Genomic DNA, 19,730 nt, shown 5'->3' with positions numbered 1-19,730 from the left:
TGAAGGCAAATAATCAGGTGCATGGCTATTGAGTTTATCGGGTGTTATGAGTGAAACTGCGAATCGATCATCATCGTACCATTCTTCTATTCAGGCAGGCTTGGTGAAGTACATATGGCACGTCGAGATGAGCATATTGTCTTGGGACTTGGGAGAGTTGTGGAAATAATATTGAAGAAGACGCATAGCTAGACTTGGTTCACCGTCAGTTACATTGCGGTGTGCTTCAGTTAGACGATTTAGAAATGCTTTTTCGCAGTTGACAAGGTTCATGACCTGGTATGTTGTTGTTGTTGCCCATGATCAAGACCCGTGAGGCGTGGACAGGCAGATGACCCTACCCGCTTTCGGGTTGGTGATTGTCGATCGTTGGACCCGACCGACATCTGATAGATAGATAATACGGAGCTCCCTTGAACCTTTGTCGTCGTTCCTTTCGTCTTGTTTTTTCCTTTTCTGCGTTTCCGGCCTCGAGTCCTCTGCGTTTCTATCCTCGAGCCTCTGCGCTCATTCACTCCACAATGTCTGGAACCCGCCCCCTACTCTCAGATCGCACCTCCTCCGAGCGCGACATCGCGGAAGAGGACGCCCTCCTGACCGGCCAACCCACACAACGCCCCTCCTCAGGACCGCGAACATGGACATTCTGGCGCGAAATCGGACTCTTCGTATGGGCTGTCGTGGCCACGGCCCTCGTCATCGTCCTCGCCGTCGTGTATCAGAGAGGCCAGGACCCAAAGCACAGCAGTCCGCACCCGAGCGGGAAGCGCAACCTGATCTTCATGGTGTCGGACGGCATGGGCCCGACGAGTCTGAGTCTCACGCGCAGCTTCATGCAGTTCCAGAACGGCGCGCCGTATAGCGAGCAGTTGGTCATCGATCAGCATCTTATCGGGCAGTCGCGTACGCGGTCGTCGTCTTCGCTGATTACGGATTCGGCGGCGGGCGCGACGGCGTTTTCGTGCGCGCTGAAGAGCTACAATAGTGCTATCTCGGTGACGCCGGATCATGAGCCGTGTGGTACTGTGCTCGAGGCGGCGAAGAAGGCGGGATACATGACGGGGCTGGTGGTTACGACGCGGATCACGGATGCGACGCCTGCGTGCTTTGCGGCGCACGTGAACATGCGCATGGAGGAGGATCGCATTGCGGAGCAGATGGTGGGCGACTACCCGCTGGGACGCGTCGTGGACCTGATGTTCGGCGGTGGACGATGCCACTTCCTGCCCAACTCCTCCCTCAGCTCGTGTCGCGCCGATGACAAGGATGTCGTCGAGCTGGCCAAGAAGAACGGCTTCAACTACATCTCGGACCGCGAGAGCTTCGACAACCTCAAGGGCGGCGATGCCCTCGACTTCCCTATGCTGGGCCTCTTCGCCGACACCGACATCCCCTACGAACTCGACCGCCGCAATGAAAACGATATCTACCCGTCTCTGCACGAGATGGCTGAGGCTGCCATGAAGGCCCTGAGCCACGCCACCAAAGACAGCGACAAGGGCTTCTTCCTCATGATCGAAGGCTCGCGCATCGACCACGCAGGCCATCACAACGACCCCGCCGCCCAAGTCCACGAAGTCCTCGCCTACGACAAAACCTTCACCAGCGTCCTCGACTTCCTGAAGAACGACAAGACCGAAGCCGTCATGGTATCTACCTCTGACCACGAAACCGGCGGTCTAGCAGCAGCTCGTCGTACGTCTCCATCCTCTGCAGCACCCTTAAAATCTCCATGCTAATACCAACCCTAGAACTCCACACCTCCTACCCAGAATACCTCTGGCACCCCTCCCCCCTCGCAAACGCCACCCACTCCGCCGAGCGCCTACACCTCGAATACACAAAATACCTGCTCTCCTCGCCCTCGGACGCCCAGAAGACACAGTTCGTGCGCGCCTCCATCGCCACGGGCCTGGGCATCGCCGACGCAACAGACGATGAAGTCGCGCTCCTCGTCGCAAACCCCACAACCGCGCTGTACTACTACGCCGACATGATGTCGCGCCGCTCACAGACGGGCTGGAGCACACACGGCCACTCGGCCGCTGATGTGAATATCTACACGAGCGATCCTGTGGCCGCGAAGGCGCTCGTGGGCAACCATGAGAATACCGAGGTGGGCGGCTTTTTGCGCGATTATCTCGGCGTCGACGTCGAGGCTGTGACCAAGGAGTTGAGGGAGAAGGGGAAGGGGTTGATGGCGCTGGGTAAGGACGGGGAGGAGGTGAGTTGGATGGGCGCGATGCCTGAGAAGGGGCAGAGACTCGATGGGCAGACGCATTTGGCGAGCTACGAGGGGGATTTCAAGAAGAGGGGTGCTGTGCATGGGCGGGCGTGTGATTGTGGGCATTGAGTGTGTGTCTGTTTGGAGTTTTATTCGGCGTTTTTAGATCTGTCACGTCTATGTATTCTATTGACTATATATTGTATCCTGATTTAACAACCCTACCTCCATCAATCGACCTCGCTAATCGCCCCCAAAGTCTCAAGGAACCAAACACTCAAGCAACACCTCCCTCCACCCTCCCTCCGCATCAATCCCGCCATCCATACCCATACCCTTCTCCTCCCCCGCTCCTCCCTCACTCCCCCTCCCCCCCTCCACCTCCCTATCCCCACCTACATCCCTCCCAACCCCCACCCCCCACCCCCTAACCCCCAAACCCACACAATGCAGTCCCCCCAAAAACCCCGCCATCCCCACCGAAAACGCCCCCGCAATCCATATATCAACGCCCAGCCTCTCACATCGCTGCACAGCACCAAGCGCACTATGAGCATGCTGCCCCGGCACAGCGGGGAAGACGTAGCCCTGCAGTCTGAGCGTCTGCGAGCTGTGGCAGAAAGCTCTGTTTGTCTGTATGGATCGTGTGGTGAGGAATATATGCAGGGCGAGCAGGGCGAGGAGAGTTAGGTCGAGAAGTGTTTGCAGGATGGGGGTGGAGAGGGGGCTGTTGCGTCCTCGCTGCACTCCGTGGTGGTAGTCTAGACTCCATATCGCGTATACGCAGTCCAGCGGTATCCATCCCCCTTTCATCAGCACATACTGATTTCAAGCGCGAGGCTACTCACGAATATAAATATGCATACGCATACCCCTGTTTTTATCCCTTTGAACTGCTGGGCTAGGAAGTCTGTTTGCCAGGGAATGGGCATGGCGTATGTGTTGGCGAGATGTGTTGAGGATATGTGCCAGAGGAGTGTGAGGAGGAGGAGGAGTGAGGTGATAAGGGTTAGTGTTGAGGTTAGGAGGGGGGCTGAGAGGGTGGTGTAGGTGTTGCGCGACCTGGGGGGTGGGTGGGTTGAGGTTGATGTGGAGGAACGCATAGTTGGTTGGGTTTCTGATGTTTTAGAACTGTCGATGTTGGGGGATGGAGGTTTCAAGATGGGTGTGGAGGCTATGCGAAGTAGGCAGTGGCTTGGGCGGTCGGCGGCTTCTTTGCGCTCCTGGACTTGATGTCATATAAGGGAAGTGATAATATGACTGGCCGAGGAAAGCGCGGCTTGGATAGCACGATCAGACGAGGAAATAGCTAGAGGAAGGACACCAGTCAAGATTTGAACGAGATTTATAACGTAGTCCATATGGGTATACTCTCCATACCAGGTGTAAATGCATTCATGCCAAAACGCCGCCGCTATGCTTTTTGAAGTATGAATCTCATCAGACCTCCTCCGACTGCGTCTCCAACCACTGCCCAAAGTACACACACGTCCTCGCCGAAATCTCCCCCTCGTCGCCGCAGAGATCGAAGACGGGGCAATTGCCACAAGGCGCGTCGACAAAGCCGTTGAAAACTTTAGTTTCGCTCGTAGTCAAGACTGTCCGGTAGCTTGTGCCTGATATCTTCTCCAGCCGCCCGTCAAGTACCATCATCTCCAACAACTGCTCCATGTCGTCTTCTCGGACTATCTTGCCCCGCAGAATCTCCCTTGCATTGAGCCACTCGGCTTCGGATGCTGCAGTCGGGTATTGCGGGTTGTTCTTGTGTACTATCGTGGAAGAGTTTGGGTCTCTCGGTGGCTTGTATGGTTTTACAGCCGGTGCGTCTTCGATATCTCGGACACCCTGCACCTGCGCTTTCTTCTCCGCAATCTCAGCTGTCCTGTCGTGTTGCCCGTAGTCGTTCCAGTTCGCAGGCACCTTGATGCATGTCTCGTTCTCCACGTGTTGCGCGATGACTCCTGAAATAGTTTCGATGAGGGCTGTGTCAAAGTCGCCTTCAGACTGCCATGGTCCACCCGCAATATCCTCCGATGGTCGTAGATGCTTCAACAGATACATTTTTCGATTCGGAAATTTGACGCTCATAACAGACTGCACCAGGTCCTTGGACTCCAAACTTTTCAGGCATTTTGTCAGGACTTGTTGTGTGACGTTCGTTCGCGCGCGTAAGGCTTTCGACCAGATGCCTTCAGCCTGGACCTGATCGATGTGGTGGTAGAGGAGGCGTTCATCGGGCGTCAATCGTCGCAGCCTAGACATGAAGATTAGTATCACCCGGAGTATAGAATCAGAACCGACGCACTTTTCTGCCTCTGATCTGGATCGCAGCTTCCAACACGGTTCACCGTCGAATGTCATCAGCTTCATAAGATGACGGTCGCACAGCTCTTGCAGGAGCATAGTCAACTCCGCCATAGTCTCCGCGACCTGCATGTTGGAGAGATCGCGTTGGAAGAAGACTGTTCCCTGCGACTTCTGCGCGCATTTGTCGTACAGCAAGTCTGCGGGAGCTTCACTTGCGCTGGGTTCGGCGCCAGAAGGCTCCTCCTCCTTGGGCACCGCTAGAGGCGCTGCTGCTGAGGCCATGTCGTAGGATATGCGCGTTATCGATCGATCATGGGCGGAGGAAACTCAGCGAGAGTGTCTGTCGCTGGGAAGGTCGATGCGCCAAAATTATTTGGGGTGGAGTCACGGCACGTGATGAGGTGCATATGACCCACTTTGCGGGGAGACGGTCTTCCGCGTCGCGTCTCCGCCTTTACATCTCTCGTTGCAACACCACTTTCGACGTCCATTTTCTTGGAGTTCGAACACGTTATTGTGCCAACTTTGAACAGCACATGCAGCACAACCCAGTCCGTTCCCATAATAACTAACCTCCAATCAACACCCAGCATGAACGCAGCATCAAGACCATTACAGGGTGGACATGTACTTGCAGTATGCGTGTATTCAGGTCCCAGGCAGTTGAGAACTCTGTTCACTCAACATCCGACTAATTGTCAAAACACTCCACCATGCTTCTAATTAGGTTCCTACACAATTTTAAAACAACTTAAGTGTAGCACGATCAATTCTATTGCGCAACCCCCCTAAATATCGACCCCCAACCCCCGATAAACACCCTGAACATAGTCCGCCGCCCGCCCACTCCCATACAGCGTATCAACCATCCGATTCATCACATACGTAATCGTAATCCCACGCTCCACATCGCAAACAACAATACTCCCGCCCCACCCACCCCACACACACACCTTCCCCCCAGGCAACCAATCCATCGCCGTACCCTTGCTCGACAACGCAAACCCAATGCCAAACCGCATATGCTGCCCGAGCACAAAATCCACGCCATTCGCCTGCTCGCGGAAAATCAAATCGACCGTCTCCGCCTTGAGCAGCGCGTCAGACGCGGATCCATTGAGCGAGATATTGGACAGGAGGCGCGCGAGACCGCGGGCATTCGAGTGGCCGTTCACGGCGGCGGCGACAGCGCGGCGCCACGCGGGTGTGTTGGCGACAGCGGCGTCCATGAGCGGATTCAGCAGCGTTCTAGAGACGACGGACGATGGGTCTGCAAGGCCCGCGGGCATAATGGATAGGTCTTCAGGCGGTGGCGGCGGGAGCACGTCCGCCACACGGTGCCAATCTGCTTCTGCAGCGCCGAGTTGAAAGTCCGCGCCCAGCGGGCCCGCGAGCTCATCGCGGATGAACTGCTCGACTGGCTTCCCGGTCACGCGCTTGATAACCTCGCCGACGAGATGACCCATTGAGACACTGTGGTAGCCAGATGCAGTACCAGGCGTCCACCAGGGTGCTTGTTTGGCGAGCAGAGCCGCGGCCTTCGGCGCGTCGTAGAGTTCCTCCAGAGTCATTTTCTCGTCCCATCCGCTCACGCCCGAGGTGTGGGAGAGCAGATGCCGGACCTCGATGTCCTGCTTGCCGTTTGCGCCGAACTCGGGCCAGTACTTGGATACCTTCTCGTTGGGGTCGAGCAGGCCGCGGTCGATGAGGACGAGGGCCGCGAGACTGAGCACGGTTTTGGACGACGACCAGATGTTGGTGATTGTGTTTTCTTCCCAGGCGCGCGTCTTGTCCGTGTCGGCGTGGCCGCCCCATATGTCGACGACGTTTTTGCCGGCGATGTTGACTACGATGGATGCTCCTAGCTCTTCTCCCGAGTCGAGGTTTGCTTGGAACAGCGCCTCGACTTCTTTGAAGCGCGCGTCGCAGGTTCCGGATACTTTCGCCATTGTTGGTGGTGGGAAGGTGGGAGACTGAATAGGTGAGGTGGTTTGGCATGCAAGGGGCTTGCAAGTGAGGTCTTTATATATGTACTGTCTGTCCGAGGAGTGTCATCTTGGTACCCACCACGGTGGAGCATGATCTGTATCCACCCAGATACGCGAAGCTAGTGTACGTGTTTACATCCTGGACACGGTAGACATCAAACTACTAACCATGGAAGACGATAAGGCGTCCTGTTGTAAAATGCTGCTCCATTGCATAGCCACAGGGTAACGCAAGCGAGCAAGGTTCTCCGCAACTTGATCGGTGAATATAATGCGCAACTCACGATGTGATCTCGATTCTTCGTTTGTAAGCAGCCCGCAGCGGTACCTGAAGATGTCGTGTGGAATTGCCATTCGGTGGTGCAGGATACACGCCGCACTTCTGCTTTAGTTCGTTGATTCGACTCTCAGTGGCAGGGGTGAGGTTGGACGTCTGCCCCGCATCGCTAACGGCTACTCCTGAAGTAGTGTGTCATCCGTTGAGTAGCTTCATATGGGATGTGTATAGACAATTTAAATCCATATCAGGCTAAAGAGTTGAGCTTGAAGAATTCGACTTATTTCAAGAGTTACACCAACCTGTCTCCTCCACCTCACTCCTCCCATTCCAAGACTAGCTCCCTACTTAAGGAAATTTTTAAACGCGCCCTTCCCCTCGTTCAAAAAGTTCTTCATGTCCCTCTTCAGATTATCCCTGCTACCACCTCCAAACCCACCACCATGCTCCCCTGTCGAATTGCCGCTGACAAACTCCCTCGCACCACATCCCGCGCCGCCGCAGTGTCCTTGGCCTCCACACCCATCTCCAGGGCACCCATGGCAGAAATGAACAACACTCTCGCAGCACCGGCCGCACTCGCCATTGCCCATGAACGGTCCGCCGCCCTCCCAGCCCACACGCATGATACGCGCTCGGCGGCCCTCCCAGCCCGTCTTCGCATCTGTGGCATGGAACACGCCCCAGACTTCTATCCCGCCCGCGCCGTCGATGAGGACGAAGTTGCCGTGCCCTGGGCCGTAGGGGGGTGTTTCATCGCGTGACGCCTGGAGTAAGGGGTGGTTACTCTTAGCCCACGAGGTAGGATCCAGCGGGTTTCCGCCCGTGTGGTACAGGATGTTCATCTTGTACTCAGAAGTCCAGCTGCCAGCGCAAGAGTACACGATACCGGACCATCTGCCGTCGGGCGAGGACAGGAACTGCGGACCCTCGTTGATTCCGCTGTTGCCGCTGAATTCAAACTTCATATCGGGCGTGCTGATACGGACAGGCTGGCCTCTGAGCTCCGTCGGCCCCGCCATCTCGGCAATGTACAGCTCCTGTCGCGACTCGTCCTTCGTGGAGCCGCCGAGTGGCCACCCAGAGTACACAAAGTACATGCCGCCCATCAGCGTGACAACGGTGCCATCAATGGCCCACTGGTTGTCGGGCATGCCCGCCAACTTGCTGTGGAACTTCCACTTCTCTGGCTCTAGCGGATTCTCGTCCGAAGACGGGCCCTCGAGGACGAACATTCTGTGCCCACTATTGCCGACCTGCGGGTGGTTCGCCGAAAAGTACACATACCATCTTCCGTGGATGGCATGCAGCTCCGGGGCCCACACGGCCGACGAACAGTCTGTGTCTGGGGGTGGGCGCCAGATGACGCTCTTGGTGCAGCGTTTTTCGAATTCGAACAGGCTGTCGGCGGACCAGAGCTCGACGTGTCCACCCGACGTGAAGGTCATGTAATATGTGCCCTTGTCGAGTAGGACGTAGGGGTCTGGACAGCTGCTTGACGTGATGGAGAGGATGGTGTCGATATAGGACATGATGGCGGCGGTTTCTGTTCTCGGTAAGAACTTACTTCTACACTCTTCTTGTTGAGGATGGTGATTGATGCTTTCTTAGTCTTCGACAGACGTTCATGTTAGCTAAACAAACAAACACAAGATGACCCCGCACTCTTATCTAATCCATGCCAACTATCTACGGAAATCAGCTTAAGCCACATCCCAGTACCGCATCACACACTACGTAACTCAGGCCTGGTGACGTCATGTGTGGGAACTACGGAAAGACTGCTGCGGGAGTGCAGATCATGTGGGGTTTTTCCTGGAATGCATGTCGGTGCATACAAGAAGCAATGGAGATCTGGAGATCAGGAGATGGATTAGGGTTGTGCGCTGTTAGAAACATAGAAGTCAAAGGTTGAGTGGTAACGTTGAGGAACGATGTTGCAGATATATAACTTTATGCAGCGAGATGGAAGTAGAAGGCGCTAACGAAACATAACGCAAAGGCATTGAGGGTTCATTTGTGGTCAAGTTCCCAGTCTGATCTATGGAAGAAGTTTGCGCATCACAATTTCTCGATCGCCCCTTATTTTCGCGGAGAGGTAGCAAAGTCACTTGGAGGAGAAGCGGGAGATATGATTGGTTAAAAGAGATGTCCGCAGCGCTAACAACACGACAAAGGCCTCTGTCATGATTCCAGCTCACATGTTCAACTCACAACTCCAACTCATGATTCCGATTTCTGAGTTCAGACCATGATTTTAGACCATGATTTCAACTCATGGATTCAACTCCCAACCAAGCTCCTAGTTGAGGTCATAATACAGGTGTCTCGCTTTGCAAGAGTTTCTATCATGTTTGACTGACAGAGCCATATCAGTACCTAAACACGTATTCGTGCTCTTGCGTTTTGCTATCTCAACTCCCGCTCGCCTCCTCCTCCAACGTTCCTCTCCTTCTTTCGACGATTGTTCTTCGCCGAAGCCTGTACCTATGCTCCACTCCATCCTTCGGTCTGTCTACTAATGCGGAAATTCCGAAACTGGATAGCTGATGCTGCGCCGCGTTGGACGCCCCACCCGTCACAGGGGTTTCCTATACCTGTCTCTTCCCCTTACACACTCGCTGTTTGATACATCCGCCTTGCATTCGAATTCGTAGCATCGACAACCTCCGAACCGACATTTACTATCTGTGAAGAATTCCGAGATCGAGTAATTGGGCTTCATCATGGCATTTCCCAAGAACGTGGGCATCAAGGCCCTTGAAATCTATGTTCCGAGCCAGGTAAGCAATACGGCGCTGATTTCGAATCCTCAGTACTAATTCAATTCTCTGTGACACAGACCCTGGATCAGGCCCAGTTTGAGACTCACCAGGGTGTATCTGCTGGAAAACACACCATTGGCCTTGGGCTAAAGTCGATGAACTTCTGTAACGATCGCGAAGGTAAGTCAATCGACCGATAACTATCTACTTCAAGCCAAAAGAACCGGTGTTAAAGTGTGTAGATGCCACTTCTCTTGCATTGACTGCCGTTTCGTCGCTCCTCCGCAAATACGCAATAGACCCGCAGTCCATCGGCCGGCTCGAAGTCGGTACAGAATCCCTCATCGACAAGGCCAAATCGGTCAAATCCGTTCTCACGCAGTTGTTCGGCGACAACCACGCCCTGGAAGGTGCGGACACGGTAAATGCCTGCTACGGCGGTACCAACGCACTATTGAACGCTATCAACTGGGTTGAATCGCGCTCATGGGACGGCAGAGATGCAATCGTTGTCGCCTCCGACATCGCCATCTACAAAGACGCTGCTGCGCGACCTACCGGAGGAGCAGGTTGTGTAGCGATGCTCGTCGGCCCAGACGCTCCCATCGTTGCCGTCCCTACGCTTCGCGGCACATACATGACCCACGCATACGACTTCTACAAACCCGACATGAAATCAGAGTACCCCCTCGTCGATGGCAAACTCTCCATCTCCTGCTTCCTCTCCGCCCTCGACGGCTGCTACAAGCAGCTTCGCGACAACGCCACCCGCCTTCTCACCGACGATACCGCGCTGAAGCAGCGCAACCCAGACGCCGTAGCACTGCTGAACCGCGAGCGCAAAAGCTTAATCGACGTCTTTGACTTCATGGCCTTCCACACGCCAAACTGCAAGCTGGTCAGCAAATCCTACGCTCGCCTGCTCTACAACGATTTCCTCACCAACAAGTCCGACGTAGCGTTTAGTACTGTCGCCGAACCCCTTCGAGACCTGCCATACGAAGAGTCGCTGAAGTCTAAGGATCTGGAAAAGACGTTCATCGGCCTCAGCAAAGAGCGTTTCGCCGCCCGCATCGCACCGTGCATTGAAGCACCAAGTCGCTGCGGGAACATGTATACGGCTAGTCTTTACTGCTCGTTGATTAGCGTCCTGTCGTGCGTCGGCTCCGAAGGACTGCAGGGTAAGACAATCGGCATGTTCAGCTACGGCAGCGGGATTGCTAGCACGCTTTTCACGCTGCAGGTCGTGGGCGATGTGAGCGGGATTGTTGAGAAGATTGATCTTGCGGGGAGGTTGCAGGAGAGGCATGTTGCTAACCCGCGGGAATATGAAGAGGTACGTTCCCATCTATCTAATCTATACATTGGAGTGGTGTTTTTGGCTTTCCTCGATTCCTCTCCTCTACCCTCTCACAGACGAGTAACTAACGATTTCCAACTAGGCCTGCACATTGCGCGAAGCAGCATACGGCCAGAAATCCTACACGCCCAGCGGCGACTTGTCTACTATCAACGAGGGCGCTTACTACTTGGAGCATATCGACGAGCAGTTCCGACGCACCTACGCTATCAAGAAGACGACTACAAATGGCACCAACGACTTGCACTAAGCAAAAGAAACGCGGCCGAAGTTTTCAACAGGGAATTCCTGCCAAGCGCCGGCGTTGTTCTTAGATGTGTCTTCGGATAGAGCATAGAGTGTTATATCTTTAATACTTACATTCAAGCCTTTCACGTTTCATGCATTAGTACGCCATCAATTGATCCTGATACGGGGATACCGAATATTGAAACCAAGACATCTACACAGCTATTTCAACTAGTCTTAGAGAATTCGTATGATAGCATGCAGTTCTTTGGTGAACCAATAGCGACCGTATTTCGACACCTACCCACTATCTATCGGAAGCGGGTGAACGATAGAAGGCGCTAACTTTCGCGGTATCGCACCATGTATACTCACACATTCATCTACGGACGTGATCCTCTAAATCGCGATGAGATCTTTCTGTATACACCTAATTACTCGGTTCTGTAATTGACATAAGCTACGTAGTGTATCCTAATCTCGTCTCTTTTCTTTACTGACAAACAGTCAATATTGTGGATTGACTTGGATGGGCGAGGTGAGGACGGTGCATGACATTCATTGTAAGGATGCTTGTGGGTTATCCGGCGGAGAGGGTTTGGTATATAGCAGCCGAACCATTCTAAGCACGAACCGCGACACCGCAGATGCGCCATGCAGAGCAAAACCCCCGCATTGCCAGCTAAGATATCCATCCAACAACACCAGCAAGCTCGCACAACAACCACCTTTACAAGTCCTGCACACCCACCCCCCTACCTTAACCCCCTCTCCCCCCTCCCCCCCACATTCCTCTCCCTCCTCCTCCGATTATTCTCCACACTAAGCCTATACCGATCCTCCGCCTCATCCTCCAACTCCTTCTCCACCATCTCCCTAACGCGCATAATCTCCTCCTCGCCCACACCCTTCGTATCAACAACCACACTCGGCGCACCCTCCATATACCTCAAATTCTCCATAGCATGCTCAACAAGCCTCTGAAGCTTGGGCATGGAATTGAGATTATCATGCCGCTTCGTATTATGCAGATCGGGGTATAGAATGCCGCCGCCGTTCTCCTCGCCCTGGAAGGCTTGGATGTAGGGGATGTGGGCGGGCAGGTCGTTGTGCAGTGCTGCGCCGACGCAGACGGCTGTTTCGTGGCACCAGGTGCGGGCTACGTTGCGGGGTGTGTAGCCGCCGCCGCCGATGAGGAGGAGGGGCCGGTTGTAGCGCTTGACGGTCTCGATGCAGAAGCCGTGGGCTTTGATGTTCAAATTAAAACGCCCTAGGCGGTCGCCGCCGAGGGAATCGGCACCTGATTGCAGGACGATGGCTTGCGGGTTGTATTTCTGGATGACGGCGTCGGTGACGGATTGGAAGAGCCATTTGTACTGGTCGTCGTCGATGCCGTCGTCGATGGGGATGTTGAGGCTGTGGCCTTTGCCGCGGTTTGCCGAGTCGCGGGGGCCCATTTCGTCGACGTTGCCGGTGCCGGGGAAGAAGGGGTAGCCGTGTTTGTCGATGCCGAATTTGTGGTAGGATAGTGTGAAGACGCGGTCTGTTGATTCGAAGGCTTGCTCGACGCCGTCGCCGTGGTGCACGTCGATGTCGATGTAGAGGACGCGTTGGTGCTGCGTGAGGAGGAGCTGGATCGCGATTACTATGTCGTTGACGTAGCAGAAGCCTGATGCGAGGTTCTTTTTTGCGTGGTGTAGGCCCCCGGACCAGTTTATCGCTATGTCGGATTGGTTGTTGAGGAGGTTCCATGCGGCGCTCATCGAGGCGCCGCTGTAGAGGGAGACGTAGTTCCATAGCCCGTCGAAGACGGGGCAGTCGTTGGATTCACCGCCGAAGCCGAAGGCTATGTACTGGGAGTCCTCGGGCTGTGCGTTCTGAGGCGTGATTCTGTTTGATATCAGCACGATTGAGGCTCGAGATGTGGGTAGCTTACTTGCTGAGGTACGACAGATATTCACGATCGTGGAATATAGCAAGCTCGTCGAAATTTGCAGGCCGCGGCTCGTACAAATCCATTGTGTACTCCAGTCCATAGGACAGAACCAACTGCTTCGTCAACGTCAACCGCCACGGCTTCATCGGATGCGAGCTGCCGAAGTGGTGATACTCGACATGTGGATTGTAATGGAAAGAAGTATTCCATCCTCGCGGCTTCTCTAACCCATACTCTTCAGCCTCCTTTGCAATCACCTCCTGTTTTTCTACATCCGTAAGAGCCTTGAAGGTTGAGAAATCCTCGACATAAGCATCGTTAGGCGAAAGATACTCCTCGACGATGTTGTTGCCAGGTCCATTGGAGGAGAGGTAGCTGTGTCCTCGCATGGCAGCAGGTTTTCGCTGCACGGGGTCTAATCGCGCTATCTGAGTGAAACTGGCCGGGCTGGAGAGCGGTGGTGGTGGTGGCCCTCTGGAATTCCACCTCTTGATGTCGTCCTGGAGTGGACTGGACGGACTAGAAGATTGAATAACACGCCTTGCAACGCGACGACTCTCCCGATGCTCAGCTCTTGCACGACTCAATTCCGAGCCTGGCTTGCGAACTACAGCAGACTTCTTCTAGCAGTCGTTAGTAACAATGAACATCCGTGTTCTCCAAACGGACAAAGTAAATATCCAATAGCCGACCAACAGTCGCGACACGCAAACACCTCCCCACCACCCCAGTCATGTGATCACCCAGTGTGTACGTACCTTGGAAAGCGGTTGAGTGGGTATATCATGGATGCGCTTTTCGCGATAATCGACTCTGGCAATGTTTCGCGTCCGCGGACGGCGCGCCTCCCACCACTGATTTTCTGCCTGTTTCCTCGGCGAGCACTCTGCATCCGAACTGGCGTGTTCGCTGCTACTTGAATCGTCGTCTTCGTCTTCCTCTTCGTCGGATGCGCTCGCGTTGTCGAAGTCGGGATCGTCGCGCGACGCGAGTGATTGGTAGGCTTTTAACATCACGTGAGGGGCTAGTCCGGGGGCTATTCGTTGGTAGGGCTGTCTTATGTCACACCTCACTTGGTCTGCGGAATATTATACTAGAGAGCAGGAAGTTGATGTGTTGAAAGAGTTGGATGCAAGAGTAGATCACGTAAGGAGTTGGGCAGCGGCAAAGCATAATCGTGGGCTGGGAGCAGTGTGGTTTCCACCTTCTACACCGCGCTTTCACGGTCGCAATCATCAAACGTCTGGCGGTTTCCATCGAAGTTGTGGGAGCGACGCGTTGGCGCTGATAGCTGTGACCACCGGACATCCTTTCACAGCTGTGTCGACCCTGCATCGGTTTCCTACCCTACACTAGTTTGCTAGTCAATCTTCGCGCCACCGGACATATACGTCGCTGAATCGACAACACGCATTGAAATCCAGACCAAGATTATCATCGTCTTCTCAACGAAGCGAGTAAGAAGTGACAGCAGTCATCATGGCCGTGGCAGAAGACGCAGCAGCGGTTTTGGAGCAGTTCATCCATGATGGTAGTGCCTCCTACATGCCCACGAAAGCTTACTGGAACTAACGACCCGCAGTCGCAAACTTACCGGCAGAAATCACCCATTTGTACGAGGAGGTGCAGGCCAAGGACCAGCAGATCCAAGACTTGCGCCTCGCGATACAGCAGCGCGACAACAGCCTGCAAAAGTTCATCAAGCTGAATGGCAGTCTGGTGCAGAACCCCAAGGAGGAGCCGTATTCCAAGGTGATTAGTCAGAACTTTGAGCGCGCACAGTTGTTGCAGGAAGAGAAGATTGGGCTGGTGGAGAAAGCTGCTGCGCTTGTATGTGTATTGATATTGGTTGTATTTATGTTCTTACTCACGCGTGTTGCAGTTGGATCGACATGTCAAGCGACTGGATATCAAGCTGCGAGACTTGCAGACCGATGGGTCGATTCCCACAGACCCCCAAATGCCGTCGCTGCTGAGGGACTCGCCGGGGAACATGGTGCCTGCATCGTCGATGTCGACAGGTGCGAGCACGCCGTTGAACCCAGTATCTGGCAATCACGGCGGCGGCGCTCCGAATCTCGCCCATGCCGCTGCCCTGGCACGAATCACTAATGCAACAAACATCAACCTCAACTCCAGGTTGAACCCCAATTTGCAGAACATGCAGACCCAGGCGCTCCTCAACCAGCAACGACTTACGAATGCGCAGAGCGCGATACAAGCAAACGCCAGGTCGGAGCGAGAACTTTCAGACGGGAGTGACAGCAAGAGGCGTCGGCCAGCTGGCAGCCTCGGACCACTTCCTTCAGCAACATCGAACCTGGGCAGACAAGGCTCAACAGGACCAGGGACGCCCAAGCCGTCTGCTCCTGGCTCACGAGCTGGTAGCGTGGGGCCCCGGCCGCAGAAGAATGCGCTGACAGTGAAGAAGGCAAAGCCACAGCAACCATTGCGCAAAGCTGCTCTTACAGCAAAATCTGGCATCAACAAGAAGCGGCGCAAGGGCGGGTCTCGAGCGTCGCCTTCAACGACAGCCGACGACGAGAGCGTGGCAAGCGAGGCAGGGACCGAGGACGAAGACATGTCAGGCGTTGGGGGTGCAGATGCAGACGAAGAGGAGTCGGACGACACAAAATACTGCTTCTGCCAACGCGTCAGCTTCGGTGACATGGTGGCGTGCGACAACGACAACTGCCAGTATCAGTGGTTTCACTGGGAGTGCGTGGGGATCAAGGAGGAGCCTGTGGGCGACTGGCTGTGTCCGGCGTGCAGCAAGCAGCCCGCGCACAAGATCAAGCGGGTGCGATAGCATGGTACTCTAGGTAATGAATCTTGACGCGTATGGGGGGTGTGCTTTTTCTGGCACGTTGGACTTTGTGGGTTGTGGCGGCGGGGAAAAGGAAAGGAAATGTCACGATGCCGTATGCCCTCATGTCAAGTGCATGCTTTTCCTGTGGTTCGCAAAATGAGGCTGTCCCCACCGCCCGCGCGTACCTGCAGGGATGCAAGGATCTCCGCAGTGCCGTATTAAATGTGGACATGATCAGAGGCTCGATGCGTGCCGGCAGTGATGGAAGTAGACGTCTAGCGGAAGAGAATGATCCTCCAAGACACAACCGAAGCCATGCATCAGCAGCAGGCGTCCAACAAAGAGCCGTCATGGCACATTTGACAGTGAGCGGTCCACATGGCGTCTGGCGCATACCGTGACAGGGCGCCGTGTCATTCGCCCATGCGTCGACCGGCGGAAGTTAGCGCGGGCCTCGATCCAACGTCCAGCCAAGAACGGCGTGGACTGTGAAAGGGGCGGGCCACGGACGTTGGCGGCAGCATCATCCCTCGCCATCAAAAGGCCTGCGCCCGGCCTGCACCGACGGCTGCTGTAAGAGGCTGCTCTCAGACTCCGCCATAGACTCCGACATCGACTGCTGCTGCACTGCGGGCTCTTTAGCTAGACGCTGACGGTGCTGCCCACGCCCACGCCCGCTCTTCCCGGCGAAGAAGCTGCCCTCGACACACCGCGCGACTCCACCTAGCAGGGCCGAGCACCCAGCGCGCTTCTCCACACCGAGTCTCAACACGAGCACCACCACCACCTCCTCCTTCACCACGACGACGCCAAGCATGAACACGCGCACCGGCACCCTGTCGCCCGTCTCGACAGACGGCCAGGAATGGTCGCCCATCACGCGCTACCAGAACCTCGCCGGCGAGAGCCCCTACTCGCCGGGCCTGCCCCCGAGCCAGTACGGCGGCAGCACCACCCCCGATGGCGGCATGCTGAACGGAGGCGGAATGCGCCCGCAGCCCAACGGCAACCCGTCCCCGCCGAGCTCTGTGGGGCGCTCCAGCGACGGCACGGGCCTGTACGCCGCGAGCATGAGCGATGCGACGCTGACCAACAACAACAACAACGGCAACAACAGCCGCAAGCTGGCCATGCTGGAGGAGACGATGCTGGAGCACTTCCGCGTGCTCAAGGCCTACCTGGGCCCCTACCTGAACGACGAAAAGGGCAACCCGCGCCCGAGCCGCGCCAAGGACAAGCTCACGCGCCTGTCGGGCGTGCAGTTCCAGGAGCTCAGCACCGACGTCTACGACGAGTCGATCCGCCGCGAGCAGGACCGCAAGCGCGGCGGGCCAGGCGCCCCCGGCAACGACACCCCAAAGTTCCTGCTGCCCAAGAACAACTTCCACCCCAAGCGCAACCAGGCCCGCCAGAAGCTGTCCACCCTGCCGCTCGAGCGCTTCCGCCAGCTCGCCACCGACGTCTTCTACGAGCTCGAGCGCCGCTATCCGCGCTTCACGGGCGGTGACCTGCCGCCCCGCGCTGCCAGCCCCGCCGCCAGCATCGCCAGCCGCATCAGCAACAGGGGGCCGCCCAGCCGCAACGGGACCCCCAACAGCATGAATGGCCGCCCGCCGCCAGGGGGATACCCAGACATGGGCAGTCGTCGGCCGTCGCAGGCCTCTCAGCTGTCGGGCTATGGCCCACCCCCACAAGGATACTCGGGTCCGCCCCCGCAAGGCTACTCGGGGCCGCCTCCACAAGGCAGACCACAGGGCCCGCCCAGGTCCGTGTCGGGCAACAACGAGCTTGGCCGCCCGCTGCCCCGAACCTTCCAGTCCAACACCATCATTCCAAACAAGGGCATGATGGTTGAGGACGACGACGACAGTGCAGGCGACGACGACGACGCATTCAATCTGGAAGGCGCGGCTGCGAGACGACAAACCAACAAGAGCGCCAAGAGCATGAGCATGGCGCAGGACAAGATGGTCGTGGACTTACAGACCCAGGTGTCGGAGTTGCAGACCAAGGTCGATACGCTGGAGGAAGCACTGCAGAACAAAGACGCCCAACTGCAACGACTCACCGATGCTGACAAGATGCGCGACGACAACTCTGCTGCCGAGCGATCTGAATGGGATGATCTGCGTAATTTGCTGGAAGACAAGGTCGAGAAGGCCGAGAACCTCAACACGTCACTGCGCTCGGAGATTGAGAAACTGCGCAGCGAGAACGAGGAGGTCGAGAAGAGCTTGCGCAATGAGAATGAAGAAGTAGAACAGAGCCTGCGCATGCAAATCGCGGACCTCGAGTCGAACCCTCCCCAGCAAGCGTACGATGGTGGGGATGATGAGTGGAGGCAGCGATGTGAGGATCTCGAGCGCGAGCTGAGCGAGCAACAGCAAGTCACAGAAGAAGTCCGGAGAGACGCATCCATGTTCCTGCAGGAGATGAGGGAACTATCCGCACGCAGCGACGCAGCATCACAGAAGGAGGAACGGTTGGCGACTGAGGTGTCGTCTCTGGAGGCCGATGTCAAGGAATGGAAATCGCGCTATGCACGCGCAAAGACGCAACTTCGAACCCTCAAGGCGTCGTCTATCGGCTTGTCGTCGCTCGCGTCCCCGAATATCGCAAACTACGCGCGCGACCCTGCGCTCAGCACACCAGATGGGCTGGTCAAGGACGTGCACGTGACGAAATTCCAGCTTAGCATCGACGAACTGCTACAAGCCGCGCGGAGGGTAGACCCCGAACGCACGCTCGAGAGCATGCGCAACGTGGTGCAGTGCGTGCGGACCGTCATCGGCGACATTGACACCACGCCCATGTCGCAGATACAGTCGCCTGCTAGCAGCATCCACGGAGACATTATGGCTAGTCCGGAGAAACAGCAGGCAAGGCTCAAATCTCGCGTCAGCGCTACAGCCAACAATCTCATCACCGCGACTAAGAATCACGCTTCTTCTACTGGTCTGTCTCCAGTCAGTTTGCTCGACGCCGCAGCGAGCCATCTTTCCACGGCGGTCGTCGAGCTGGTCAAACTCGTTAAGGTCCGGCCTACGCCCGCGGATGAACTGGAGGGTGATGCAGCACATGACGATCTGCCCATGCCGCTGAAACCCGCTGCGCTCTCGACACACAACGCGCCTCCGCCCGCGCAGCTTAGCAGTAATAACAACAACAACGAGCCCAGCACCGCCGCAGCAACAATCAGCCACAACCGCAGCAGCAAAGGCGGAAGCAGCGACTCCACGCGCTACAGCGCATACAGCTCGCCCTACAGCGGCTACGACCGCCAAAGCGCAAACATGTCCGACGGCATGGCGGAATTCAAGGTACGTCCCCGTTAAAAAAAAAACCCCTTGAATTTCTAAACTAACAAAAACCAAAGACATACCTAGACCACCAAACAACCCTCCTAGTCCAATCCATCCAACCCCTCGTAACCCTAATCCGCAACAACCCCACCACCGCCCCCGAAGCCCAAATCATGACTCACATCCGCGACATCGCCGCCGCGGTTGAACACACAGCGTCCCGCACGTACGATGTCGTCGCGCAGATGGATGACCCTGCGTTGGCGAAACATGCACTCCCTGTTGTCGAGGTGTTGGAGGATTGTAGAGAGGATTTATTGGCTGTTGATGTTAGGGGGGGGAAGGAGGGGATTCCGTCACTGGCGTTTAGGGCCGGCAGGGCGTTGAAGGAACTTTTTGAGAGGGTGGAGAGGGTGGAGAGGGGGGAACTTACTGAGGGGGGGGATGGGGGCGTGGAGTTTTAGGGGGGGGATAATACGCTCGCTGGATGGAACGGGTGGGATGGAAATGATGGGCTTGGGGGGAACACGACGT

General features: G+C 56.0%; 9 protein-coding genes across 9 annotated transcripts; 4 read left to right on the top strand and 5 right to left on the bottom strand.

The window, feature by feature from the left end:
* The first annotated feature begins 377 nt into the window (after window positions 1-377).
* On the top strand, window positions 378-2,446 carry P153DRAFT_435256 (alkaline phosphatase-like protein). The gene is made up of 2 exons (XM_033673135.1): window positions 378-1,695; window positions 1,752-2,446. Exons 1-2 carry the CDS (start codon window positions 522-524, stop codon window positions 2,351-2,353), a joined length of 1,776 nt encoding a protein of 591 aa, XP_033518922.1. The 5' UTR covers window positions 378-521; the 3' UTR covers window positions 2,354-2,446.
* Window positions 2,447-2,485: 39 nt separating this feature from the next.
* On the bottom strand, window positions 2,486-3,327 carry P153DRAFT_390570 (uncharacterized protein; the record flags this gene model as incomplete). The annotated part of the gene is made up of 2 exons (XM_033670944.1): window positions 2,486-3,046; window positions 3,097-3,327. 2 exons carry the CDS (start codon window positions 3,325-3,327, stop codon window positions 2,486-2,488), a joined length of 792 nt encoding a protein of 263 aa, XP_033518921.1.
* A 337-nt stretch (window positions 3,328-3,664) lies between these two features.
* P153DRAFT_302364 (RNA polymerase Rpc34) lies at window positions 3,665-4,813 on the bottom strand (the record flags this gene model as incomplete). The annotated part of the gene is made up of 2 exons (XM_033664448.1): window positions 3,665-4,478; window positions 4,530-4,813. The coding sequence occupies 2 exons, from the start codon at window positions 4,811-4,813 to the stop codon at window positions 3,665-3,667; spliced, it is 1,098 nt and encodes a 365-aa protein (XP_033518920.1).
* Window positions 4,814-5,319: 506 nt separating this feature from the next.
* Window positions 5,320-6,480, bottom strand: P153DRAFT_390568 (beta-lactamase; the record flags this gene model as incomplete). Its single annotated transcript, XM_033670943.1, has 1 exon — window positions 5,320-6,480. One exon carries the CDS (start codon window positions 6,478-6,480, stop codon window positions 5,320-5,322), a length of 1,161 nt encoding a protein of 386 aa, XP_033518919.1.
* Window positions 6,481-7,053: 573 nt separating this feature from the next.
* On the bottom strand, window positions 7,054-8,684 carry P153DRAFT_370928 (glycoside hydrolase family 43 protein). The gene has a single exon (XM_033669141.1). The coding sequence runs from the start codon at window positions 8,326-8,328 to the stop codon at window positions 7,141-7,143; it is 1,188 nt and encodes a 395-aa protein (XP_033518918.1). The 5' UTR covers window positions 8,329-8,684; the 3' UTR covers window positions 7,054-7,140.
* An 838-nt stretch (window positions 8,685-9,522) lies between these two features.
* On the top strand, window positions 9,523-11,171 carry P153DRAFT_390566 (hydroxymethylglutaryl-CoA synthase; the record flags this gene model as incomplete). The annotated part of the gene is made up of 4 exons (XM_033670942.1): window positions 9,523-9,579; window positions 9,639-9,741; window positions 9,804-10,897; window positions 11,004-11,171. 4 exons carry the CDS (start codon window positions 9,523-9,525, stop codon window positions 11,169-11,171), a joined length of 1,422 nt encoding a protein of 473 aa, XP_033518917.1.
* A 733-nt stretch (window positions 11,172-11,904) lies between these two features.
* P153DRAFT_302359 (putative histone deacetylase) lies at window positions 11,905-13,474 on the bottom strand (the record flags this gene model as incomplete). The annotated part of the gene is made up of 2 exons (XM_033664447.1): window positions 11,905-13,039; window positions 13,086-13,474. The coding sequence occupies 2 exons, from the start codon at window positions 13,472-13,474 to the stop codon at window positions 11,905-11,907; spliced, it is 1,524 nt and encodes a 507-aa protein (XP_033518916.1).
* An 857-nt stretch (window positions 13,475-14,331) lies between these two features.
* P153DRAFT_133532 (uncharacterized protein) lies at window positions 14,332-16,054 on the top strand. Its single transcript, XM_033662058.1, has 3 exons — window positions 14,332-14,616; window positions 14,668-14,915; window positions 14,968-16,054. Exons 1-3 carry the CDS (start codon window positions 14,565-14,567, stop codon window positions 15,892-15,894), a joined length of 1,227 nt encoding a protein of 408 aa, XP_033518915.1. The 5' UTR covers window positions 14,332-14,564; the 3' UTR covers window positions 15,895-16,054.
* A 359-nt stretch (window positions 16,055-16,413) lies between these two features.
* P153DRAFT_426525 (uncharacterized protein) lies at window positions 16,414-19,660 on the top strand (the record flags this gene model as incomplete). The annotated part of the gene is made up of 2 exons (XM_033672608.1): window positions 16,414-19,214; window positions 19,271-19,660. The coding sequence occupies exons 1-2, from the start codon at window positions 16,710-16,712 to the stop codon at window positions 19,658-19,660; spliced, it is 2,895 nt and encodes a 964-aa protein (XP_033518914.1). The 5' UTR covers window positions 16,414-16,709.
* Between the last annotated feature and the right edge of the window lie 70 nt (window positions 19,661-19,730).

The sequence above is a fragment of the Dothidotthia symphoricarpi genome (genome assembly GCF_010015815.1).
Source record: "Dothidotthia symphoricarpi CBS 119687 unplaced genomic scaffold P153scaffold_23, whole genome shotgun sequence".
Classification (NCBI taxonomy): Eukaryota; Fungi; Ascomycota; class Dothideomycetes; order Pleosporales; family Dothidotthiaceae; genus Dothidotthia; species Dothidotthia symphoricarpi.
The sequence above is the reverse complement of the archived record's forward strand: the minus strand, read 5'-3'. Positions and strand labels throughout refer to the sequence as shown.